The sequence below is a fragment of the Ursus arctos genome, unplaced genomic scaffold (genome assembly GCF_023065955.2).
Source record: "Ursus arctos isolate Adak ecotype North America unplaced genomic scaffold, UrsArc2.0 scaffold_3, whole genome shotgun sequence".
NCBI lineage: Eukaryota > Metazoa > Chordata > Mammalia > Carnivora > Ursidae > Ursus > Ursus arctos.
This window is the reverse complement of record NW_026622985.1, coordinates 38,574,990-38,602,895: the sequence shown is the minus strand read 5'-3', so window position 1 is coordinate 38,602,895 and position 27,906 is coordinate 38,574,990. Positions and strand designations below refer to the sequence as shown.

Genomic DNA, 27,906 nt, shown 5'->3' with positions numbered 1-27,906 from the left:
GACGTTAAAATAAAAACACCCCGAGATCACACAGCCCGAGGGGCTAGTGAACATTTGTATACACAGCTCCATCTAGAAAAGTGATTCTTTTACCTCTTTAGGGTCACAGACCTTTGAGAATCTGATGAAACGCAAAGATCCTTCTCCTCAGAAAAACGCAAATACAAAATTTTGCCTATAATTTCAAGAGGTTTACAGACCACTCCACTCAGCCCCCCAAAGTCACCATGGCTAAGAACCCCTAACATAGGGAGACCAACAGGGACAACGGCTGGTTATCACAGTTATCAACTCTTTCAACCAATCCTTCAACAAACTATTTTAAGGGTTCGTCTTCCTTTGGTGCTGCCAAGCATATTTTCACCTCGTGCATCAGGAAACAATAGGTGCCAAAAATAAAAATAAATCATTCCATAAGTTTAGAACTGAGCTATTTGACTTAGAATACCGAACAATTTCAGAACGATGGTTCCTTTAAGTCATTTATACTGTAACGTAAGGCTTTAGTATACGTAATACTTCTCATTAAAAATATGACTAATGTATATCTATGTGTGCGTATGTATATATAAAATATAGGTACATATAATCATAAAAGTATGACTTTTTAGTGAAAATACCAATTGTAGTCTATCGGTTTATCATTTAGTTGATAACCACAGTGTAGCAGAAATTCTTTTTTTTTAATTCCAGTATAGCTGACAGTGTTGTATTAGTTTAAGGTGTACAATATAGCAATTCAACAATTCCACATATTACTCAGTGCTCGTCACGATAAGTGCACTCTTAATCCTCTTCACCTATTTCACCATCCCCACCCCCCACCTCCCCTCTGGTAACCATCAGTTTGTTCTCTATAGTTCAGAGTCTTGTTTTGGGTTTGTTTCTTTTTTTTCTTTGTTCATTTGCTTTGTTTCTTCATTTCACATGAGTGAGATCATACAGTATTTGTCTTTCTCTGAGTGACTTACTTCACTTGGTATTTATACCCTCTCGATCCATCCATGTGTTGCAAATGGCAAGATTTCCTTCTTATGGCTGAGTAATAGTCCTGTGCGTGCGCGCGTGTGTGCCCCACATCTTCTTTATCAAAGGACACAGGCTACTTCCATAATTTGGCTATTGTAAATAATGCTGCAATAAACATAGGGGTGCATATAGCCCTTCGAATTAGTGTTTTCCTATTCTCTGTATAAACACCCAGTAATGGAATTATTGGATCATACGGTCTTTCTGTTTTTAATTTTTTGAGAACCTCCATACTGTTTTCCACAGTGGCCGCACCAGTTTGCACTCCCACCAACAGTGCATGAGTGTTCCCTTTTCCTCTACATCCTCGCCAACACTGGTTATTTCTTGTCTTTTTGATCTTAGCCATTCCGACAGGTGTAGAGTGATATCTCTTTGTGGATTTGATTTGCATTTCCCGTATCGGTAGGAGCATCTTCTCATGTATCTGTTGGCCATCTGTATGTCTTCTTTGAAAAAATGTCTAAATCAGGACCTCTGACCATTTTTTAATTGGATTATTTGATTTTTTTGGTTTTGGGTTATATAAGTTCTTTGTATATTTTGAATATTACCCCTTATCAGATATGTCAATTGGAAACACCTTCTCCCATTCACTAGGTTGTCTTTTTGTTTTATTGATGGTTTCCTTTGCTATCCAAATCTTTTTATTTTGGCATAGTCTTAACAGTTTATTTTTGCTTTTGTTTCCCTTGTCTCAGGAAAAGAAATCTAGAAAGATGTTGCTATAGTTGATGTCAGAGAAATTACTTCCTATGTTCTCTTGTAAGAGTTTTACGGTTTCAGGTCTCATATTTACGTCTTTAATCCACTTTGAGTTTATCTTTGTGTATGGTGTTCAAAAGTGGTCCACTCTTGTTCTTTTGCAGGGAGCTGTCCAGTTTCCCCAGCACCATTCGTTGAAGAGACTGTCTTTTCCCCATTGTAAATTCTTGTCTCTTTTGTCATAGAAAAGTCAGGCGCATTGCTTTTTTAAAATGTGATTCTTAGGCTATAGCTCCAAACATTCGGTTTCACTAGGTATGGGTCAGGCCCAGGAATCTGCAGCATTTTTAACAAGGAGCAAAACACCTGTGTCAGAGGAGACGCTCGAGAGCATTCCATTAGTGATCACTATAATAAGAAAAGACTCCATCACACAAATTTAAGATGTTTTCTTCTGGCTTAGTGTATTAGATAATGCTATTCTGAGGTAACACCCTAATTCTATCATGACAGAATAAAGGAAGACGATATATTTTTCAGAAATTCACATTTATGAAGATTAATGTGTTACCCTTAGTAAGAATCCTCCCCTTCATAATCTGCTTTGGTTGCATTCAAAGGGGAAAAAAAGATGCTGAGTAAGACAACCGCTAAAATATGAAAGGATACTGTCATATTATTAAGATTACCAGAAAGCCAACACTGAGGTCTTCCAACCCTACCTGAACTACCAGTACAAAGTACCATGTTCGTGCTGTACATTTTACTTTGATTGTCATCCTCATTTTTCATTTCCTCAACAGAATGAAAGAAAAAAATAAACTTTTAAGCTCAAATATAAAAGCTACTCATCACAAGTTTTCAGTTAAATAGTCTCAAACGTGGAAGAGAGAGCGTGATGAAAGCCTCTACCGCAGTACTGGTGGAGCCTCATTTACGGAATACGGTGTGCACGCTTGAAGTGCTTCTCTACTGAGGTACTGCACAAGTGACCTCCGGGAAACAGCACAGGAGCAAACCAGTCAATGACCCCCAAATACTAAAACCACGGCTGCCTGAAGGTTTTAGTTCAAAGAAAAAGTCCCTTGGAGTGGTTCTGAAGAGTTTACAGGTGTTAATCCGTCAAATAGATGTACTATGGCTAAAGACGAAAAGAGTTATAGGCCACTTGGAATTCACATTTGTATAATTAGGTTAATAAAATGCTTCTCAATCGCTCCACTGATTAAAAAAAAAATTTAAGGTTCCAAATATATTACTATAAGACATTTGAAGCTTTCTCCTTCTTTACCTATTTAATGTTTGAAAGGAAGTGTGTTTAACCTAGAAATGTGGTTTTATTTGCTTTTTATTTGTTTATGGCTCAACTACAGTGGAAGAGAAACCATAAGCCTATATTTTTATGAGGTCCTTTTCAAAGTGTTTGATGCTGTATGATCACTAAATTACAGAGAATGAATAGCAGTGGTTCTCAGCCCTGCATGCACACTAGAACTGTCCGCGGAACGTGGGGGGGGGGGGGACTCCTGTCTGGGTCAAACCCCAGGCCTGTCTAACCAGAATGTAGGGATTCTGGAGGCCCCAGCACCAATCTCTTTTCAAAGCGCTCCCTAATGCACAGGAGGGTTAGAACCAGGGAGGGAGACGGATCATCCGACTGATAGCACTGAGCCTTAGTATGAATGAATGACTGGCTCACAATTAATTGTATGAAACAGCAGGCTCAGTTCTACTTCTCAGTATGGTCCTTTGCCCCATGATGTTCCTTCCAATCTGCATGGTCAAGCAGATAAGGCAGGGGATACACCCCACAGAGAACAGCCTCGCCTGAACACTTCCTACTCTGAAGAGTCGCTAGATGAACAGGTGAACCAGAATTAGGAGCCAACAAATGTGAAAGTTCTGTTAATTCTATCCATAACGGGAAAATAAAAAAGTGCATAATGAACTTAGCTGAAAAAAAACCTGGCACACCTGCTTTAGAATTGCAAGGTCAGAGTAAAAATACAAAGATTGCCAAGTAAAGTAATTGTAATTTGAGTTTTCTGGATGTCCCAATACATGGGTAAAGAGATATTAATAGGACCAGTTGCTTTTTAAATCCAGCAACACTCTATTTTTTAAAAAAAGATTTGGTATACTTCTGTCGTAAAAACAGGGAGTAAAAATAGGAAGCACACACTGAAAATCTGTTTAGTTTTTATCTTTGTTGTTTTAATTAAAGCCTGAGGGAATCAAAGTGTCTTACTGTCCCTCACCTCTTGGAATGTAAATTCGTCTTGTACACCGTTAAATTCCCACTTTTAAATAAAGGAAGGAGCACAGAGACAAAGAAGTTACCCCAAAATTCCATATAAGAATGGAATAGTTTAACTTGAGTGTGTATACACGGTCTGAATGATTCTGAGGATGAGGAATTCAGTAGGAGTCAATCTTAAAAATAACCCATCACGTTTCATTTCAACTGGAAAACGGAAGGTGAGACTGAGTTACATATTTCAATATCAATACTTCAAAGATGAAATCCAAGCTGCTGAATTACTAAACTCGGACTCTTGATTCAGTTTTACAAAATAATTAGCTTAATGGAAACTCCAGGTCCTCGTGCCCTACTTCGAGAAGCACCTGCACATTCTGAAAGCCATGATGAATGTCGGCTGTCCCGTAACCTAAGCCCTTCCATCTCTGGGGCGGCCCTTGTCCGATTTCATTCCGCCGGCTCCAAAGTCCTATTCAATACCTAGTCAACAATGTCAGCGAACATAACGAGAGTAACCTAAATTATTCCTTTTCCTCTTATATTCTGTGGGGTTTTCTTGTTGCTTTTATTTTCCTTCTTTTTGCCATAACATAATAAGCTAATTCATGCCTTTGTCTTAGTTTTGGAAGGAATTATATGCCAACATCGAGGCAACAGATACCCTTTTCCTTAATTTAAAATAACTATGAGGTTGCACACTACAGTAGTAAATTTGTAATCAACTTAAAGATAATGTCTTAAAAGTACAATTAAACATGTCATAACACAAGAAAACCCTGGTAATTACAAATAGTACCATGCTCGCTGGGGTTTTAAACAGTAGTATAAAACCAAGAAAAATCGCCACCCAGCGATGCAAATGAAAACTGCAATTTGTTTTTGTGTAAAATGAGTACCCTGGAGGATTACTTCAACTTCATTACTGAATGAACGAATAGCTAATACCTTCTTATGTGAATAGGAACTGGTTACAAGGGAAAGGATGTTTTTCTACCAGGCTTTTTTCCCCTTTATCCTTATTCAGCACACTAGACATTTCACAAAGGCTAACAGCTTTGGAAACCTTAACAGGGAAAAAGCTTTATGTCCACAAGTGAGCTAATTGTATACCAACAGCCCAGATATTCCTATTCTCAACAAAGTGCCTAGGCTCTGACTGAACCCTGAATTTCAAGTCACGGGGTGTTGACTTTAGCAATTCAGCAATGCCATCTAATCTCTGCAACCTAAAACCTATTGGTGTTAAGCAGGAAGGCTTGCCTAGGGTAAAAGGTACTCTCGAGTGGGGGAAAAAGAGATAATTTATACCTTTCACAACATATTTACTCTGACCATTTTAGAAACAGGTTATGAAGACCACATACAATGATACTCTAAGAAATTCCGTAGAATCCGTATTGAGAGGAAGTTGTTGCCATAAATAAAATTGTGTTTCTAAGTCTTCACTTGGTTGTATCACTTCCCAAACACAACAAAGCCCACCATGTATGTTTATTTTCCTGCAACGTAGCTACTGCACGTGAGGACTAAGAAAGGTATGTGGATATATGATGACAAAGTACACGTGGGCAAGTAGGGGGCATGTTAATAAGAGCAGTTCATACCTACCATTGGACCCATTTGGCATTTTCCAAAATATTTTACACAGTCTGCACTGAGACTAAAGTAGATATTACATTTGTCAGTATGTCATCGCATGATAAAAAAGAACAACGTAGCAGAACAAGTCAGCTTTAATAAAAGAGGCTACCACTTTTAAAGTGTTAACCACTTCAAAAACCATTTTGAACTAATGATAGGCTGCAGGGTGACTAACATAACATAATAAAAAAAATTTTAAAAAATAAAAACTAAAAACCATTTTTAAAGACAGCCTACTATATTCCTAATAATCTTCCTTTTACCAGTCAACTCAATTAAGTCCCTAACTGTCGATGCATTTTTTACTAACTAAATAACGTATACCATCTTCCAACCTCAACCTCATTAAAGAGATGACAGTTGTCTGCAATATTTAAAAATATTCAGAATATTATACATTCCGTATTACATACCGAAAAGGTTGAGGTAGCCACAACTGAAGCCGAACTTTATGAACAACAACCAACACTCTTTTATTTAAAAAATGAAAACAAAGAAACACAATACTTCCTCTTTGAAACAGTAAGGAACACAATGTAAAAAATTTTTAAGGAGCTTAAAATGTCACTGTTTTAAAATTTAAAATATTATGACATTAAAAAAAAAAAAAAAGACAGGTAGCTTAGTGGTTAAGAGGATTAGGCTCCAAAGTCAGATTGCCTGGACTACTTCTAGATCTGCTATATGCTAGCTGGAGGAACTCAGAAAAGTTAAGTCCTCACCTTGATGTGGACCTAATAGTACCATTTCACGGACAGGGTTGTTCTAAGCATCTTACACATGGTAACCCACTTAATCCTCTCAATAACCCTACGGGGTTAGTACTATTATCATGTTCATTTTCTAAATGCCCTCCCACCCCTGGAGGTTGTATAACTTGTCCAAAATGGCGAAGGGCGGCAAATCTACCACCCCAAAATATGCCACCTTGGCATAAGGATTATTCTGAGCTAAAGGCACTTGAAAAACAGCAGGTGCAAGAAGGGCTCTCTGACCACCCATTTCCTTCCTGAAAGCAGGAGATAAAGCCCCCTATGGAAGATGCCAGGAGGAAAGAAACATTCTTATCAGCAGAGGTGGAGAACTGAGGCCAAGAGGACTCTGTACAAACAGACCCTGTTAAAATAACCCTTATCTTCCTTTAGTCTCCCCACATTCTTTACTTTTCCACAATGGCCTCTTTGTTCAACCTGGTATATAAGCACATAAGTTTTGCCACTTCTTTGGGTCTTTGTTTGCCTAGGGGGGCTTCTGTGTACATGTAAAAACCTGTATGCTTCTCTCCTGTTAATGCGTCCTGCGTGTCTGTACTTCTCAGGCCCAGGCAGAGACCCTAAGAGGAGCGAGGAGAAGTTCTGCCTCCCCTCTCACGGAGACTCTGGCAAGTTGGAGAGCCAGGATACAGAGCCAACAGGTCTGGCTCAAGTCAGAATTCTTATCTGCGCTTCTCTGTAGTGCCTCTGAGGTGTTCCTGAGAAGGAAGGGAGGTGGTGTGATCGATGAAAAGAGAAAGACGACACAGGAAGTGAGAGCCAACACTGATGCTGACTGATGGCATCACAACTTGAGGAGAGTAACTAAGCTCACAGAACAGTACATGGACGCAAGGATTTTTCACGGAAAGTGGTGAAGGGGTAGAGCTTTGTATCTGGAGGGAAACAGGGCTAAACAGAGACAAGCATCCACACTCAGGAAGCTGAAGGAGGAGAAAGTCTCAGCAGACATCTAGAGGACTTTGTCTGGCTTGGATCATCTGAAAGAGGGAGTACCACCAGCTGCATCTCAAATCACATCGCTGTGGTTGAACAACAGAAGTGATTCCTCGCCATGACTGCCAGGGACATAACACTGCAGGGGAGGCACAGTGGGGGGACAGAACCTACCTAGCTCAGTCCGAGATGGTCCTGGGAAAATGCCCGTCACGTACAGCATGTCGACTTTTGGGAAAATGTACCCTTAGAGCTTAGGTATATCAGATGGCACAGCTGGAACACGAGAGCAGATGAGAGTAATGAAGTGCTACAAGTTTCCTCATGAATTAGCAAATCTGAAAGTTTCTCCATCTTCTGAGGCTCAGCTAAAGACTACTTCTTAAACCAGAGTCTTTTCTAGAAGAGGAAAGGTCCACAGCAAATAAGCTTCACCCGCTGAGGTAGAATAGCCCGGAAACTGAGCCCCTATTGGTCTAACCAGTTGTAAGTGAAGCACCTACATGTTTCGAGCTACCCGACACTGGAAGAGATTTCAGAAAGAGCAGCAGCTGGAGTGTTTTCGGCTGTGGTTAAAACTTACCCCTGAAGTGCAGCCAAGTGCCAGGCTCGAGAGCCAGAGAGGTGAAGGAAGATGTGTAAAAAGTTTCTGATGCCCAGCATTAGAAGCTGCATGTGCTCTCAAAGATGTCTGCGCGCTAAACTCACAGCCTTCAGACAGCTGTTTCATTACAAAAATAATAATGTTGATTTCGAACCGCAAAACAACAGAAAGTAGCAAAGTTCTCTACGTATGTGTTGAGACTACAGAGAAACACAGAACAGAGTTTGGAACACCAGGCTTTGTTGAAGCAAATTTTGAGAGATGAATTTCTTGTGAAAAGGCCTAAAGAAGCAGACCAGAGGCATCCATGAGGTTCGGTTAGTGAGGCTAATTCAGGAGGGAAGCAACACTGGCAGCTTTCAAGGAACAGAGGTTGGGACTGATGGAGCCAGTTCTGACCTGGAAGCCAGGGCACAAATTCCTGACGTGGTAAGAAGGGCCAGATAAGCAGGCGTGTACACGGCACCCCAGTTTACACCCGTCAGAAAATTCCCCGGATAAACCACTGGCCCTGGTCAAACATTGCCTCACTATTTTGCCTCAGGTGTAGGAGATCTGGGCAGAGAGAACACAGCTCTGACCAGTCAAGCTACTGCCCCTGTCCCAGGACATATGAGGCAGATTCAGACAAAGTGCCAGAAGGGAAAGGGCATCTGCCAGCACTGCATATTCGGGCCTGCCAGAACTCGACTGTGGAAGAGACGGGATACTCTAAGGTAACATTTAGCCACAAGAAGAACTCTAATCTGGTCTCCCAGAGATTAAGGCCTAGCAGTGGAAGAGGGCCAGATGGGTGAAACCTTTCTGTCCTTTCTGTGAGAGACCAGATCCTGAAGAGAAGGGCTGAAGAGGCGGAGACCCACCACCCATACTTCTAAACGTGTGGGAAAACAGGCATGACAGGAACCCTGACTCTGAGAGGGCCTAAACTGAAAATTCAGGATCACCCTTAAATCCAAGGAGCCATCCTCCACTTTTCAAGACATAGAGAGCATTTGCCGATGCTAGAGAACCCCAGTCTGCTGGGCCAAGACGAAGACCGTAAGAGGTAGGAAACCAGACTCTGGAAAGGGAGACACCTGAGAAACATCCCAGGGAACAAGTACCCTACGGATTCATGCACATCCTCTCAGGGAAGGAGCTGAATTTGGCAGGAGGAAGTCCAGAGTGGAAGAGGATGCGTGCTATGTGGGAACACTGGGTTTTTGCTCACCACCCTCTGGGGAGAGAATTTCTGGGAAGAACTATACAAAGACTGCAAATCTCTTCCTTGGGGGAAAGTCACAGTGACATGAAGGAAATGTTATTTTGCAGAACTCCCCTTAGAAAGAGCATAGCATTTGTTTGAAAGAATTTTTTTTAAAGCTACCAAAATTGCAATAACTGCAGGTATCAATTCTATAATAGAAAATAAACCAGTCTTAACAAACATTTAGAAGACATGTTTAACATGTTTAAAAAGTATACTTCGTTCAGCAAATTATTTATTGGATGCCTGATTTAATTTCAGATGCTAATTTAAGAAGCAAGGTTTGGTGCTATTTATAAAACAGAACTTGAATCTACCAAGGACCCTAGACTTTTGGTTTTTCACAATTAAAAAGGTTGACCAGCTTATCATAAAGAAAAAAGAGGGATGATTTTATACATTTAATTTGAAGGATACAGCCAAAGGAATATGTAAGAAGTGTATGACTTGACAGCCAATATTCTAAGTGATTGATGACCTTTATTTTTATAGATGTCATATACATAAAGGAATTCTGGAATTAGTAGGAAATAATTTTAAAAATCAATCATATAATTTCCAAGTAATCTTTTAAAGGAAAAATCATTATGATTCTGTTTCTTAAAAAGACTCACCTAAAAGGACAAATCCATCTGCTTCTGTCTCTGGTGCGGAGGGCTTTTTAGATTCCGGAGATTTTCTGAAGAAGGGAAACATTGCTGCTGTCTGAAACAGAAACACTATATGATGTCAAGTTCAGATGAAAATGTAAAAGTCTTACCCGTTTTAGTAAAAAGCCAAACATAGAGATACCACAATAATTACTTTTAGGAATTCTATTACCAAACTTAAGAACATAAGCCCTTTCCAGGTGTCAAAAGACAAACCCAGAAATTAAGGGGCACAGACTTCCAGTTCAAAACCATGTGTGCCCTGAACCGTGCAATCTCTATCAATTTCTGAACAGGCAGGAAATAACCCAAGAAATTATACATATAAAACTAAAATCAACAGACAATCCCAGAAACTGGAAGGATCTCGCTTTCTGTAAATCGGACACTGGACTGAGGAAAGGAAAAACAGAACAAAACAAAACAAAAACTTGTCCAGGTTTCTTGTCATGCCATAACCACCTAAGCATTATAGAACTGAGGCCCCCTGAAAAAGAAAGGCAGGCACTTCTAATACCCTCCACAGTTGGTGACCTGATTCCGACACTCAAGGGCTGACTGTATCCACTGCAACCAACTTTAAATTCCCATCAACGCAGATCTTTGTGTTGGTAAGATTGTGAGCCTCAACACACACACACACACACACACACACACACACACACACACACCACTTTCCTCTTTCTCCTCCCATATTTGTACATTCGGGGAGGACAGCAACTCCTAGAAAGCAACTGGGAAGGAGGCTGGGGGGAACCTGGGAAGACACGTCACAATGTGAGGACAGCCCCTGTAAGCAAAGCAACGTTAAGTCCTGGTGGCAGCAAGTGCTCCAGATTTTAGTTTTCATATACTCCACCCACACCAGAAAATCCAGCAGGGAGAGTAAATAAAGATTTTATCTGAGCAAGAGCCTTCTGGAAACAGAGAACTGCACTGGGGTTTGTGGAGGTCGACCTGCCCTGAGCTGTGGACCCAAGTGGACGGTAACGGAGCTTATTTGTTGATAGAAAACATATCAGGCCAATTTTACTTTTAAGGGAATAACAACTGGAGAAGAATAACACAAGGCATGTAATCAAGAAAATAGCTCAGGAAAGGAAAAGGAACAGCCTCTGAAATCCTCAAAGAAAATGCTTACAGGATATAGTGATGGGTCCAAAAGAAAGGTCTAGAAATAGTTTGGCAACCTCGGCAGAGTACAAGGAGGCATGGCCCATACGGAACTGGTGAAAAATGAGATTAGATGCAAAAGCAAATGCAAAAGATGACAAGACAAAGAGTGAGATGCAAAGAGTAACTGAGTAAGATGAAGAGAAGCGCGTGCGAGAAGGAAACGCATCAGAAGAGAACTGGCTGGCCCACGGGCAGGAATGTACGAAAATAGAGCTCAGAGTCAAAGACTTCAAAGACTGGAAAACGCAACTAACTTCTCAACCCCAAGCAGTTGGAATTAAGATGGGGAAAGCCTTTGAAGGAACAACAGCTGACCTCCGGTAAGCATCAAATCAAGAATACAACCGTTACGGGGCGCCTGGGTGGCACAGCGGTTAAGCGTCTGCCTTCGGCTCAGGGTGTGATCCCGGCGTTATGGGATCGAGCCCCACATCAGGCTCTTCCTCTATGAGCCTAATTCTTCCTCTCCCACTCCCCCTGCTTGTGTTCCCTCTCTCACTGGCTGTCTCTCTCTGTCGAATAAATAAATAAATAAATCTTAAAAAAAAAAAAAAAAGAATACAACCGTTACACCTGATACTGAAACCTCAGCATGGATCAATGTGGCATGTAGTCAGTTCCTTCACTAGGGATAAAACGGTTCAGGAAAACAGACGAAGAGCGTAGGTCTTCAGCTGAAGCCTGAGAAAAGTTACCCTCAAATAAAGAAGGAGGGAGGGTGCCTGGGTAGCACAGTCGTTAAGCGTCTGCCTTCGGCTCAGGGCGTGATCCCGGCGTTCTGGGATCGAGCCCCACATCGGGCTCCTCCACTGGGAGCCTGCTTCTTCCTCTCCCACTCCCCTGCTTGTGTTCCCTCTCTCGCTGGCTGTCTGTCACATAAATAAATTTAAAAGGAGGAGGAGGAGGAGGAGGAGGAGGAGGAGGAGGAGGAGGAGGGGGAGGAGGGGGAGGAGAAGAAGAAGAAGAAGAAGGGAGACAGCACCTGCGGGGTAAAAGCGGTGAGGAATGTAGCAAATCTGAGAGATGTCTAGCAAAAATTGTAGGTCTGGCTATTGCCACATGAAGCTGATTGGAATCAAATGGCTAAGGAGCCAACAAAATGTTTGAGAGCTGTATGGCCAAAATGACCGCTTTCAGTCTGGATTAAAGGAAGACCAGGGAGCCCAGGTGGCTCAGTAGGTTAAGCGGCCGGCTCTTAATTTAGGCTTGGGTCATGACCTCAGGGTCATGGGATTGAGCCCTGCACTGGGCTCTCACTCAGTGCGGAGTCTGCTTAAGATTCTCTCTCTCTTTCCCTCTCCCCCTGTTCTGAAATAAATAAATCTTTTTTTTTAAAGGACTCTGACAAGTGGGTATTTAGAACAACCATAGAGACAGCAAGTTGCCAGAGAAAACTGCTCAGACCCCAAAGAGAGCCTATTCTCCAGTGCCCACTTCAGTGACAGCCAAAGAAGTTACTAGAAAAGGAAGAAACTCCAAGAGGGCAGAGCCAAGGGGCATGGAGAAAAAAGACTGGGGGCCTCTTCCAGGAAGCAGAATCTGGGCATAATTAATAAACATCCCCAAGGTGGGGGCCCCCCAAAAGCCTGCTCAGTTCTATTTCCGAATTGCTACCACTCCGTGACTATTGTATATCTCCCAACCCTCCCCTTTCTGAATGAGAGTCTGGGCAATATGTTCCCCGGTTCCACCAGAGTGGGAGGGGACAGGGAGGTGGGTCATTTTAATTCACAAAGTCTCTAGACCAAGAGATGGCACACTTGAACCTGACGGAGAGATACTGGGAGTGAATGGGGCAGTTTAGGTTATTGCCCTTGGGGAGGGGTGAGTTATTTTGCCTACAATGAGAACTGTGTATGTAATGAGGACAAATGAGAACCATGGAATCATCAGATTCACTGGCTCTCTGCCTTATGGAGACGTAGGACTGCAGTTTTCTTCCCTCTTTGGAGGTAGACGTAGTCATGTGGCTTGCTTAGTTCATCGTGTCATGTGCCTTTCGGGTGCTACATCAAGGAGCTTTGTGAACACAGAGAAAGACAAGCCCTTTAAAAAGAGGTTCCTGTTCTAACATACGAAGAAAAGCCTTCTAATAGAAGGATTCAAATGTCCAATACTTTTTTTTTAAGGTTTTATTTATTTATTTGTCAGAGAGAGAGAGAGCACAAGCAGGGGAGCTGCAGGGAGAGGGAGATGCGGGCTCCCCGCTGAGCAGGGAGCCTGACACAGGGCTCGATCCCAGGACCCTGGGATCATGACCTGAGCCGAAGGCAGACGCTTAACTGACTGAGCCACCCAGGCTCCCCTCCAATACTTTTTCATGTCTGGCCACAAAACAGAAATGGAACGAACAAGGAAATTATAAAAGTGGTTCTGGTAAGTCAGTCTCAAGCCCCAAAAGTTTAAATAGGTTGTTATAAAAGCCAGACTAAGGGGCACCTGGGTGGCTCGATCAGTTAAGCATCTTGACTCTTGGTTTCTCCTTTTAATTCAATTGTTTTGTACAGAATTTATAACTAAAGTAATTAAGTGAAGCATTTACATTTTTCATGACCTAAAACATCAAATTTAAACTATACACAGGCTGCATCAGTTTGCTAGTATGACTGATTGGCAATGAATAATATTATAGTCCCTTTCTTTAGAACATTATGAACACTAGAAAAGGAGGGATAACTTGCGTTCCATAAGTCAAAAAACTTCCAGACATGGAAGAAACAGATTGGGAGTAAGAGAAAAGAAGTCAAGACAGAATGAAAGAACTCAGAATGGCGGCAAAGAATAGCTCACTACAAATATCCATCTGAAACAACTCTAAAATTGTTACAGAAGTACCAGTTACCCTCATGCCCATCACTCCACCAATCTGACCACCAACCCTCACTCCTTTTTCAAGATGTTTTTCCATGAAAATAAGGTTCCAATTTTACAAGTCTTGGGATTTCCTTGTATAACCAATACAACTTCTGACACTAATGAGTCATTCCACAAGGTACTGAAAGTCAGTCTACCCATACATCTTTACAGAAATCACTCCATGCACAAAAAGACTATGTCCTGGACACTATAATGTATAATCCATTATCTTTCTCCCACGAGATTTTTTTCCTACCACTGAAAAACACACACAGCAGTGTAAAAATGTATCCTGGTGAGGCTGGCAGTACCATTCTAAGCTCTCCCCTCTATGAACCGCTCCTGCAGTCAGAGAGCTGTGTGGGTAGGTCCCCACTCCAGCAGCCAGAGAGTTGTCCTGCCGAAGACTAGAAACAAGAAAGGAGAGGTGAGTAACTAAAACCCTCCTAACATTTACAGGGCTCCTACAGTGTCAGTCATTATACCAGATTGCCTAAATCGCCGTATGTACTACCCTATCTCCTATAATCTCATAGTCACCTCGCCAGGTACGCCTAAGTATTCATAATGCGTAAGTGAAAGAATCAAAGTGAAGTAGATTAAGTATTGGTCCAATACTTAAGTGGCTGCTAAACAGCAGAGCTAGAATTTTAAATCAAATCCTTTTGCAACCAAACTGAAAGCTTTTCATCAACAAAGCACCACAGACAAGGAGCCCTTAACACTTAGGACATTTGTTTTGGACTTTACTGTAATGTTTGCCAGTATTAGTCACATACATTTGATTAATTCCAATTCTGTCTTTATCACCCCCTTCTTCCCCAAGTCTTGCCCAGCTCTAGGTTCTGAAGACATTTACTAATTCCACAACGTCTATGTTCAAGAACTTCATTTACTTTGTATTTTTACTTTATAAACATTTATTAAGTGCTCAGGCCAGACACCGACCACGTATGGCGGATACAGCACCCAACCTACATCCAGGAGGAACAACTGCAGCCTCGGCCCACCGTATTTCTGAGGCAATCCTTAGCCAAAATAAGAGTAATTTAAGAGCCCCATCCCTAAAGTGGAGGAAGCCAATAATATCCTGCTGCCCCAAGCCTAGTATACAGTAAGCGCTAAGCACTCACACTTGGGATGGACGCGGCCTTGAAAGTTGGGCTTCTGCTTGGTGTTCCCAAGATATTCCAGTCTCATTTCTTTATTTGCACTTTTCAGTATTTTAAATATTGTCTAAAATAAGTGATTTTTACACTTACAAACAAGAAAAATGCCAACATTTATTCTTAAAAATTCATTATTAGCCAGCAGCAACACTCCTGCCTCGCTGAGCTAGGACCCAACCCAGAATGAACATCTCCTAATTCTCAAACATGGGAATCCTCGAGCTACCTCAATATAGATGGGGGATGAAGAATTCACCTGCCCCAGCCACAGGCTGGGAGAAAATACTTGCAAATTACATATCTGTTAAAGAACACATATCTAGGGGCACCTGGGTGGCTCAGTTGCTTAAGCATCTGCCTTTGGCTCAGCTCATGATCCCAGGATCCTGGGATGAAGTCCCATATTGGGTTCCCTGCTCAGCCTGGATTCTGTTTCTCTCTCCTCTCTCCCCCTCTGCCCCTCACCCCTGCTCATGCTCTCTCAAAAATAAATAAATGAAATCTTAAAAAAAAAAGAACACATATCTAGAAAATATAAAGAACTCTTAAAACTCAATAATGAGAAAACAACTCAACAAAAACTGGGCAAAAGATATGAACAGGCAAATGCAAATTAAAATCTCAGCAAAATACCACTATATACCGATTAAAATATTTAAAATTTAAAAGGCTTGCCGTGCTAAGTGTTGGCAGAAACGTGGAACAACTGGAACTCTTGTGTACTGCAGTGTGCGTGTAACACAGTACAACCACTATGAGTAACAGTTTGGCAGCTTCCTGAAAATATAAACATACATCTACCATATGACCCAGACCTTCTCCTTCTAGGTATTTACCTAAGAGAACTGAGAGCACGTATGTCCACACTTGTACACAAATGTCATCCAGCTTTTTTAGTAATAGCCCCACACTGGAAACAACCCAAATGTCCAAAACCAGATAAATGGATACACTGTGGCATATGCATAATACTATTTAGCAGTAACATGGAATGAAATCCTAAGATATGCTACAACATGCACAAATCTCAACAGAATTAAACTAAGTGAAAGAAGCCAGACAAAAAAGAATTCACACTGTATGATTCCATTTATACGAACTTCTAGAAAATGCAAACTAATGTATAATGACAGAAAGCAGATCAGTGGTTGTCTGGGGAATGGGGAAGCAGGGGGGTAGAGGAAGGAGGGATTACAAAGAAGCACAAGGAAACTTTGGGGCTGATGAATATGTTCATTATAGTGATTGTGGGGATGGTTTCAGGGGCATAATATATCTCAAAACTCATCAAACGATACACTTTCAATATGTGCAATTTATTTTATGTCGATAATAGCTCAATAAAACTATTTAAAAATTTCATTATTAGCACAATATCCTAGATGTCATATAAATGTTTAGTTTACAATGATTCGGAAAATTGTCTCAAATCTCTTAAATCCCTGTGTGTGTGTTACAGATACAGTCTTTGTGTAAAAGACAAAATGCTTCTTTTCTCTGTGCATTCACACAAAACTGAAAAATAAAAGGACAGTGTCTTCACTTTTAATGGTATACAGAAACTGCATATAAAAGGGCTTGTAACTTGATCGCTAGACAGGGCAGATCCTATTGCTCTGAAAGGGCAAAGAGTAGGGCAAGTAATATATTTATCTTTCCCTATTATTCTAAGGCTTACCTATTAATATTACCCATGACAAAAGGATTAAAGCAACCTGGTTTTCGCAATTTGATTATCTTCTTTCATATCAACAGCCTACTAGATAATGTAAAATGTAAATACACTGCAGTTCCTATCAGTGATCAACAGCAGCCACTTAACTGTAATAAGAATAACATACAAGTTTCCCCTGCTATCCGAACATAGAGTGTTTCTATAAAAGCTTTTCATATGCCAAAATGGCATAAAATGAAAAGGCAATTACCATTACTTTGTATTGAAAAATTTCTGAACATTCCCAGACCCCCAAAATAACTTCTCGTCAGCTTTTTAGGCACCTTAGAGGACACATCTTGCTGAGGGATACACAAAATAAATCCACAGAAAGCAGAGATGCTCGGGGACACAGCGGAGAGTTACGGAGGTTTCAAGCTCAGCTACTGAGTGTGGTTCCCAGGGAAGGGGCTTGGCAGGGTCACTCTCCCTGTTTAGGACGCACACTGCCTCTATAATAGCTTGCTGCAAACGAACGCTGAGCCCTATTTTTACTTTTCATCTTTTTTCATAAAAGTGGAAAATCCTCTTCAGATTTAGCGATAACAGGTACTAAGGTTAGTCTTTTGTAAGAGCCAAGTAGTATAATGTGAACTTTCCAAAAGCAGGAGATACTTGTATGTATACACACATACACATTTTTTCCCCTTCATATTTGCTCCAGAAGGATTCCAGAAGGATCAGTGAGAATCAGAAGAGCCCTGTTGGACTTCACAAATAGGTAGCCTTGAGCTCAACGTTATCTGCTGGGTAGGGTACAGACACAAAGCAAGGAGGAGGGGGGCGTCTCCTCTAAGAAGGGTCACGATGAACAAAGAGCACAGCGCGTTTAGAGGACAGCAAAGGGATTAACCTCAACAGAGGCATTCACATAAGCAGCAGAAATTAAGACTGCAAAAGAAAGGTGGAGACAAATTACCGAAAGGGCTGGAGAGTCAAGAATATGTTAAAACATCCACAGTAACAGATCAGCATCTGTTTAATGTTACTGCAGGATCTTGAGGAAAGTCGTGTTTCAGAAAGATTAAGTTTAAAAGAAGAGGCTGAAGAGGCTGATTGAGAGCCCGGAGTCAAGACGTTAGAGAGTTGTAGCAAAAACTGGATTGGACTGGATTAGGATGGGAGACGTTGGAACGAAAAAGAAGGGATGTGCAGAAATATGGAGCAGGACCTAGTGACTCTAGCTCTACAAAATGCAGATGGAAGGGAATTACTACAAGGCGACTGGGAGTTCAAGCCTGAGGGACTGAAGAAAGTGAGATTATGAATAAGAAAAGTAGGAAAGGGAAGTTCATTTTCAGAGAGGAAATATAATGAATTCCATTTCTAACAAGCTAAATATAAGAGAAACGCGACTCGACAAAATGTAAATATGTACAATGCAGTTAGAAAAATAGGACCTAGTGCCCCAGAGAAAGGGAGTTGTTAGCACCTAAGCGGTAGCTGAAACTGTGAACATCAGCGGTATTTCAAACGGAAAATGTAAAAGTTCAGGGACTGAGGTCATGATCTCTAAGATCTCACGTTATACTATGAAAATGCATCCCCTTAATTACTACCAAAGTGATGTGTACACTCCCTTCTCTTCCATATTTTCAAAAACATACTTGACTGTCTTATCAGGGCTTAAACGTTAACTCGACTATAGTGTTTCACGTTTCAAGACTGCAGAAACAAACGACCTCTTCAGCATAACCCAGGGGTGGTGAAGTCAAATGCCAGGCAGCTAAGTATGCGTGAAGCCAGCTCCTGTGAGACAGAAGGAGTGAAGGCCAGTGCGGCCGGTCTCCCACAGGCACTTCGAGAAAGGGAGGAAGGAAGAGAGACAGATACCCAGGGAGCCGCAAGGAGGAGCCCTTCACCAAAACAAGGCTTGTGAGGGCTTGATTCCGAAACCAGTGAAAGAGCTTTTGAAGGTTTTGAGCTGGGAAAGCCTGGCCTCAGATTTGCACTCGCTGTTATGGCCAAGCTAAAAACAACGATAAAAACAGCAACGACAACAAACACAAACAGGACCAGGCCGAAGCTGTGGTTAGCTACTGTCTCCCCCAGGAAGATGATCCCAAAACATCTAGAAAGCTCGGTGGAACTTGGCCTGAACATCTAAGGCTGCATCAGTCTGAAGGGCCCATTTTAAGGCCTGTGAGTGGGACTACGAGCCCAGGGCTCCCTACAGCTGCTCCTGCTGGTTTAGTCCTCTTAGACAACCTTGCAGCTAAAGTGATTTATTTCTCCTCAAACATTTTTTTAATAAATCATTTTAGCTGATATAATTTACTTATAATTCTTTAATCATCTGTTTTAACATCTTTTTTGTATATTCTTTACAGTATGTCTTTTTACTGTATTTGTCTTATACTATTTCATTCTTTTTGTAGTTTTCCTAATGTATTTCTTAAAAAAAAAAAAAGCCTAGCGGGCTTTCTAATTATAAAAGTAATTTCTATTTTGTGTGTGAAGGGGTGGGGGGGGATAAGCATGTTTACACTTAGAAAACAAAAATATGGAAAAATAGACACCAAACCTAATAGCTGTTGTTACCAGGATGCATGACCAGTTTATATTCACTGTACAGTTCTTCTGTAGTATTTGCGTTTTTTTCTATTTTCTATTAAAAAAAAAGAAAAACAGAAGGGACCTTTGATGTTTCCAATCATAGTTTTGTGAAGAAATGTGGGCCTTGTGTCACCAACTCTGATTTTTCAAGACAAAGCGGAAAGTGAATTATTTTGGAAAAAATCTAGTTTTTAGATGATAGCAACAAACTGAAAATATTCAGAAGATAGTCCAGAGACTGAATAAACCCTCCACAAACTGGATGTGGCCTTCACGTGCTGAATGTTAAACCTAGGCCAGGATCGTGCGTAATAGCTTAAATCTAGTCAGCATAAAGAAAAATTGTGAAGGGCTTTGGAATTTAGTGGATCTTCTGGCTAGCTTATCCATCTGGGTTATGGCAACTTTTGTTTATCTTTGACTAGGTTATATCACCACCCTGTAGGAGGTAACTTGCAGAAAATGGATAGTCGTGCCAATAATTCCTATCCACAGAAATGTATCCAGTAGAATGCATTAATTACTGCTCCGTGTGACAGTGACCAGTTTTGCTCTGTGGGATAGTGACCAGTTTTGCATCCATTTATTAATTCAACATTCCCTTCTTTGACTATAAATGTGTGGTGATACTTTTGAGTTCTCTTTTGAACCAGCTATAATATCTTACAAGTTCCCTCCTTAATGAGTTCAGTAGTCTGTGACAGGTTTTACATTTGTATGAGAGAGATGACTTTAACCCCTTTTATAATTTATCCATTCACTTCGGACTACCAATTAGGATCATCCAAAGGTATTCCTCTGTTTTGCCATCCCAGATAGGTTTTTATCATTTTTGAAGGTTTGTGATACTGGCGTAATGGGGAAAAGTATGGATATCTGAGAGGATAAGCAAGTGCGGAGCAAGGAAAGACCTTTAAACTGATGTCACAGACAAGCTCCCAGGAAGTTTGAAAGCCAATTAACTGAACTGAAGCATTAACATAAATGTTATTTCCACCTCTCCGATTTTATGCTCAGACCAGCCCCTCTCCCCACCCCCCAAACACTCAGGAAACAGACAAACAAAAAACAAAGAACTGAATCTTGTATCTATAGCTGTTTTTCAAACTGCAGGTCCCAACACCTTAGCAGAAGTAAACTCAATTTAGTGGGTCATGACCACATTTTTAAATAGAATGAAATAAGAGAAAAGAAAAAAAAAGAAGAAGAAGAAGAAAAGAAAGGGAAAGAAAGCAAAAAGATATCAGAGAGTATCATAAGTGGTAAATAATGATTTATGAACTTCTGAACTTTTGCGTTGGGTGCTAGGTCATGATACGAAATGTATCTCTTAGTTTGGGTTGCAGGCCAAAAGTTTCAAAGCCACTAATCATACTGTAGTGCTCACATAACCCCTAGAAGGGCTGTAAGACATTATGCATCCCCTTGCATTTTTTAAGGTAACATCTAAAACTTTCCACTGAAAATTATAAAAGATGTAGTTTCTAGCATATTATAAATATTCAAATGTTGAAATAAACTGTTATAACATTCTTTTAAACTTCTCTAATGGAATCTAAACACCAGAGCATTTTAATATCCACCATCAACCATTTTAAAAATACATGAACTAGTTCTTTTCTAACAGTAGGAAATTTTACATTGCTCTTTTTTCTCCTTGAACTAGTATTTCCATTTCATTTTCGCTGGTCTGGAGCAGCTCAGAGCTATCCCTAAACACTCCAGCACAGTTTTTACAAGATACCCAGATGAATACAAAGTAGAGAGGGCAACCTCACTTTGAAGAGAGCTTGTCCTTTAATGTAATACTTTTAACCTTTTCACTTGTCACCTAACTGGAAAGTCACATCATGTGCATATCTAACAGCCATTAAAAATTGAAGTGATATGATTTAATAAAACTCATTTCCCTAACATGGGGAAATAGTTGCTTTTAGCAAGCTGATAAGTTAAACAGGTATGATTTTTTTAGCCGAAACAGAGTATCTAAAATACTTAGAAAATTGGAAGATCTTAAGCTACAAATTCATAATTATATAGCACCAGGCAAGACAGGATTCTGGAAGAGTGCAAAGGAGCTCCAGAGAACTTCACAGTGAAGATTTCACACAGGGGCCAAGCTGGAATTTTTTTTCTTCATTTTGTAGCGTTTTTTTTCTTGAGCTGGGTTGGGGGGTGTTTCTAGTTTATCACCACAACTTGGTGACTTTTAACAGTTGGCTTTACTTGCCATGGGGAGCAGCACAGAGGCTTCATCTGATAATCTCCACTGCCAGCTACTCATTAGCAAGTAAGATGCATACCACCAGGAGCTGTTTGCAATCATTAGCTGTCACTATAATACTAAAATCCTGCTATCTTGGAAGCATTACATAATCTGAAATTACTAATTTTCTGGGGTTTTCTCTAGCAGAACTGCTTTTCAAGCATATGACAAAGTCATCTTGAAAAGTCACAAGGTGGTCCAAGAAAGTTTTAGAACAGAACCTTCATTCTTCCATATCCTTTCTATATCACTGCATACAGATGATCTCACTAACAGTAAAATGGACCTCATGCAATTTTATTCTCCTCCATTACTTTGTAAACAAATATGATCCCCGAAGTCTCTGTTAGAATTATCAGGGAGGTTTTGTGTAGTTTTAGTGCTGTTGTTGTTGTTGGATTTGGGGATTTTTGTTGGTTTGTTTTCCTTTTAATTAGCTACCCTATTATTTTCAGAATCAAGACTAGTATCCTAGCAGTGAGAAGAACTGGCTGCTTTTCCCTCTCCTGTCCCTTATTCATTGGAAAGAAAGAAAAGAAAAGAAAAGAAAAGAAAAGAAAAGAAAAGAAGAAAGAAGGAAAGGAAGGAATAAAGAAAAAGAGAGAGAGAGAAAGAAAGAACAAAAGAACGAACAGAACAGCATAATATTAATGTCTCCCCTGATTCTACTAATTTAGGAAGGCAAAATCTCTTAAGATGGCAGAGGAGTAGGGAGACCCTATGCTTGCCTCCTCCCTGGAACACAGCTAGATAAATATCAAATCATTCTGAACATCCAAGAGGACTGAGAGAGTAAAAATGCACAACCAGAGCTGAAAAACAAACAAATAAAAAACCGCCACATAGCGAAACATAGGAACTGCAGAGTTGATTTGGGGGAGAGAAGAGATGCAGTTGCTGCAATGCGGAGGGAGCCCTGATTGCAGAGAGAGGAGTGAGAGAGAAGGAAAGAGAGAGAGAGTGGGAATGGGCAAAACCACTGACCAGGAAAAGGAAAAGAGCAGACCATCACAAGTTTTTATAAACAGGGAAACACAGAGTGTGAAATTTCAGAGGTTGGTAACATCACCAGGGTCATGCCTGGGTCTTAGCAGTGTTCCAGTGGGGAAGGAGGGCACAGACTCAGGAGTGGGTGGCAAGGTCTGAGGATCCCCTGGGTCGCATGTGGAGAGGCAGTTCCCCTGCTCGGAGTACATTTGGGAGAGGGGGTGCTGTGACCTCTCCAGGGGCAAGAAACCCAGAGGATTCCATTGAGCTGCCCTACTGGTTAACATAGGAACATGGGCACTGGCTGAAGGCAGCGAGTCTTGGTAGGCTTTCTGCTATGCTTTGCCATGAACTCCAAACCACTGTGTGGTTGTACCTCTGATTTCTGGGACAAATCTGCAGCGGGCTGCAAGTCAGCCAGACCCTCACCCAGGGGATCAGCGCGGATCCAACCTACGGGGATCTCTAAAATTTGGAGTTTTGGAACCCAGCCTGTGCCTGAGATTAAACACAGGAGTGCCGTGCCAGCTGGCAGGCAGACAGCTCAGAGGCAGGCAGGGTGAAGACAGGGTTCTAACAGAGCCGGGACACAGAAGAGGTGATTGTGTGCTCTTCTGTGAGGGTTTCTTGAAGGTGTCAGGTGCCAGCTCCCCATCCCAGGAGGAGAGAGCAGGGCAACGCTATTTCTACCCCGCCCATCAGTGCTGAAAAACTTCAGAGAGCAAAACTGCACCACCTAGTGGAGACAGAAGCTGCTTGCACCAAGCCCCCCCCCTTGTGCCTTGCAGACGCATCTCCACTAGAGCAAGTCCACCTGAGAATCAGAGAAACTGGCCCCTCCTTCAGAAGACCAGCACAAACCCCTCGCAGGCACCACATCTACAGATCAGAGTGCTGCAAAGCTGCAGCTCTAAGGTAAATAGATCTACCTTCCTTTTTATTTTTTTATTATTATTTTTAATTAAATTTTTTTAAATTTAATTTTATTTACTTATGTATTTTTTACTTTTTATTTTTAAAATTTATTTAAATTTATTTTTTAAATATTTTTTGGATCTAGCTGCTTTTAACAAGCAGACCAAAACATACCTAGGATCTAGATTCCTTTTTTCTTTTTTTACTGGACAAAATGATAAGATGGAGGCACTCACCCCAAAAGAAAGAACAGGAAAAAAAGTCACAGCAAGGGATTTAATCAATACAGATCTAAGTAAAATGTCTGAACTAGAATTTAAAACAACAATCATAAGGACACTAGCTGGGCATAAAAAAAAGCATAGAAGACACCAGAGAATCCCTTACTGCAGAGATGAAAAGAACTAAAAATGTAGTCAGGCCAAAATTAAAAATGCTACAGTGCAGACGTAAACCCAAACAGATGCCATGACAATGGAAATGGACGAAGCGGAAGAAAGAATCAGTGATACAGAAGATAAAATTATGGAAAATAATGAAGCTGAAAAGAAGAGAGAAAGAAAAGTATCGGATCGTGAATATAGACTTAGGGAACTCAGTGACTCCTTAAAGCATAATAACATCCATATCATAAGGAGTCCCAGAAGATGAAGAGAGAGAAAAAGGGGCAGAGGGTTTGAGCAAATTATAGTTGAAAACTTCTCTAATCTGGGGAAGGAAACAGACATTGAAATCTAAGAAGCAAAGAGAACTCCCATCAAATTCAACAAAAGCCGGCAATCACCAAGACATATAATAGTCAAATTTTACAGATACACAGATGAGGAAAGAATCCTGAAAGCAGCAAGGAGAAAGACTTCTTAATGTACAAGGTAAGACAGATCAGGTTCGCAGCAGATTTGTCCATAGAAACTTGACAGACCAGAAGATAGTGGCAGGATATATTCGACGAGCTGAATGGGAAAAATACCCAGCCAAAAATACTTTATCTAGCAAGGCTGTCATTCACAGAAGTAGAGATAAAGATTTTCCCAGACAAACAAAAACTAAAGGCATTTATGACCACTAAACCAGCCCTGCAAGAACTATTAAAGGAGACTCTCTGAGTGGAGAAAAGAAGACCAAAAGCAACAAAGATGAGAAAGGAACAGAGAGCACCAGCAGAAAAACTAACCTTACAGGTAACACGACAGCAATAAATTTGTAACTTTCAATAATCACTCTGAATGTAAATGGACTAAATGCTCCAATCAAAAGACATAGGATATCAGAATGGATTAAAAAAACAAAACCCATCTATATGTTACCTACAAGAGACTCATTTTACACCTAAAAACACCTCCAGATTGAAAGTGAGGAAACGGAAAACCATCTATCATGCTAATGGACATCAAAAGAAAGCCAGAGTAGCCATACTTATATCAGACAACTAGATTTTATTTATTTAAATTTTTATTTATTTGTTTATTTTCTGAGACACACACACACATACACACACACGAGGAGGGGCAAATAAGAGGGAGAGAATCTTTTTTTTTTTTTTTTTAAGATTTTATTTATTTATTTGACAGAGAAAGAGACAGTCAGTGAGAGAGGGAACACAAGCAGGGGGAGTGGGAGAGGAAGAAGCAGACTCCCAGTGGAGCTGGGAGCCCGATGCAGGGCTCGATCCCAGGACTCTGAGAGATGAAGGAGGGCATTATATCATCCAAAAGATCTAGCAATTATAAATATTTATGGCCCCGACTTGGGAGCACCCAAATACATGAAACAATTAATAACAAACATAAAAAAAACTCATTGATAATAATACAATAAGAGTAGGGGATTTTAACACCCCACTTTCAGTCATGCACAGATCATTTAAGCAGAAAACCAACAAGGAAACAATGGCTTTGAATAACACACTGGACCAGATACATTCAGAACATTTCATCCTAAAGCAGCAGAATATACATTCTTTTTGAGTGCACATGGAACACTCCTAGAATAGATCACACACTGGGTCACTAATCAGCCCTCAAAAAGTACAGAAAGATTGAGATCATACCATGCATATTTTCAGACCACAACACTAGGAAACTTGAAGTCAACCAGAAGAAATAATTTGTAAAGACCACAAATACTAGGAAGTTAAAAACATCCTACTAAAGAATGAATGGGATAACCAGGAAATTAAAGAAGAAATTAAAAAGTACATGGAAGCAAATGAAACTGAAAACATGACAGTCCAAAACCTTTGGGATGCAGCAAAGACAGTCTTCAGACGGAAGTATACCGCAATACAGGCCTTCCTCAAAAAGCAAGAAAAGTCTCAATACACAACCTAACCTTACACCTAATAGAGCTAGAAAAGTAACAGCAAATAAAGCCTAAAGCCAGCAGAACAAGGGAAATAAGATTAGAGCACAAATAAACGCTACAGAAACAAACAAACAAAAACCCCAGTAGAACAGATTAATGAAATCAAAAGCTGGTTCTTTCAAAGATCAATAAACTTGATAAACCCCTAACCAGACTTAACCAAAAGAAAAGAGAAAGGACCCAAATAAAGAAAATCACAAATAAAAGAGGAGAGATCACAACAAACACCACAGAAATACAAACAATTAGAAGAGAATAATATGAAAAATTATATGCCAACAAATTGGGCAATTTCGAAGAAATGGACAAATTCCTAGAGACATACAAAGCACCAAAGCTGAAACAGGAAGAAAAAGAAAATTTAAACAGACTTATAACTAGCAAGGAAATTGAATCAGTAATTTAAAAATCTCCCAATAAACAAAAGTCTAGGGCAAGATGACTTCCCAGGGGAATTCTACCATTTAAAGAAGAGTTAATACCTATTCTTCTCAAATTGTTCTAAAAAACAGAAATGGAAGGAAAACTTCCAAACTCCTTCTACAAGGCCAGCATTACCTTGATTCCAAAAATAGAGAAAGACCCCATTAAAAAGGATAATTATAGGCCAATATCCCTGATGAACATGGATGCAAAAATTCTTAACAAGATACTACCAAATCGAAGCCAACAATACATTAAAAGAATTACTCACCATGATCAAGTGGGAAGTATTCCTGGGCTGCAAGTGTGGTTCAATATTCACAAATCAATCACTGTGATACACCACACTAATAAAAGAAAGGATTAAGAACCATACGATCCTCTCAATAGATGCAGAAAAAACATATGACAGAACAGCATCCATTCTTGATAAAAACCCTCAACAAAGTAGGGATAGAGGGAACATACCTCAACATCATAAAGGCCATATACAAAAGACCCACAGCTAATATCATCCTCAATGGGAAAAACTAAGAGCTTTTTCTCTACAGTTGGGAACAAGACAGGGATGTCCACTCTCACCATTACTATTTAACAAAATACTAGATGTCTTAGCCTCAGCAATCAGACAACAAAAAGAAATAAAAGGCACCCAAATCAGCAAGGAAGAAGTCAGACTTTCACTATTCACAGACAACATGATACTCTATGTAGAAAACCCAAAATACTCCACCAAAAAATTGCTAGAACTAATACATGAATTCAGCAAAGTTGCAGGATATAAAATCAATATACAGAAATTTGTTGCATTTCTATACACCAATAATAAAACAACAGAAAATTAAATCAAGGTACTGATCCCATTTACAATTGCACCAAAAACCATAAGATACCTAGGAATAAACCTAACCAAACATGTAAAAGATCTGTATGCTGAAAACTGTTAGAACACTTGTGAAAGAAGTTGAAGAGGACACAAAGAAATGGAAAAACATTCCATGTTCCTGGATTAGAAAAACAAATGTTGTTAAAATGTCTGTAATACCCAAAGCAATTTACACATTTAATGCAATCTCTACCACAGCATTTTTCTTGGAGCTAGAACAAATCCTAAAATTTATATGGAACCATAAAAGACCCTGAATAGCCAAAGCAACCCTGAAAAAGAAAAACAAACCTGGGTGTATCACGATTCTGGACTTTAAGCTGTATTACAAAGCTGCAGTCATCAAGACATTATGGTACTGGCACAAAAACAGACACACAGATGGGGTGCCTGGGTGGCTCAGTTGGTTAAACATCTGCCTTCAACTCAGGTCATGATCCCAGGGTCCTGGGATCGAGCCCCACATCAGGTTCCCTGCTCAGTGGGGAGGCCACTCCCCTTGCTTGTGCTCTCTCACTCGTTCTCTCAAAGAAATAAATAAATTTTTTTAAAAAAAGTATATAAAAATAGACACATAGATCAATGGAACAGAACAGAAAACCCAGAAATGGACCCACAACTATATGGTCAACTAATCTTCAACAAAGCAGGAAAGAATATTCAATGGAAAAAAGACAGTCTCTTCAACAAATGGTGTTGGGAAAACGGGACAGCACATGCAGAAGAATGAAACTGAACCACTTTCTT

At 40.3% G+C, this 27,906-nt stretch overlaps 1 protein-coding gene across 1 annotated transcript in view; it reads right to left on the bottom strand.

Moving 5' to 3' along the window:
* Window positions 1-27,906, bottom strand: part of UMAD1 (UBAP1-MVB12-associated (UMA) domain containing 1) — a 217,107-nt gene that overhangs the window by 180,224 nt on the left and 8,977 nt on the right. Inside the window, exon 2 of the mRNA XM_057304178.1 lies at window positions 9,812-9,902. Coding sequence (XP_057160161.1) covers window positions 9,812-9,893 — 82 coding nt within the window. The 5' untranslated portion in view covers window positions 9,894-9,902. The remainder of the gene's footprint in view (window positions 1-9,811; window positions 9,903-27,906) is intronic.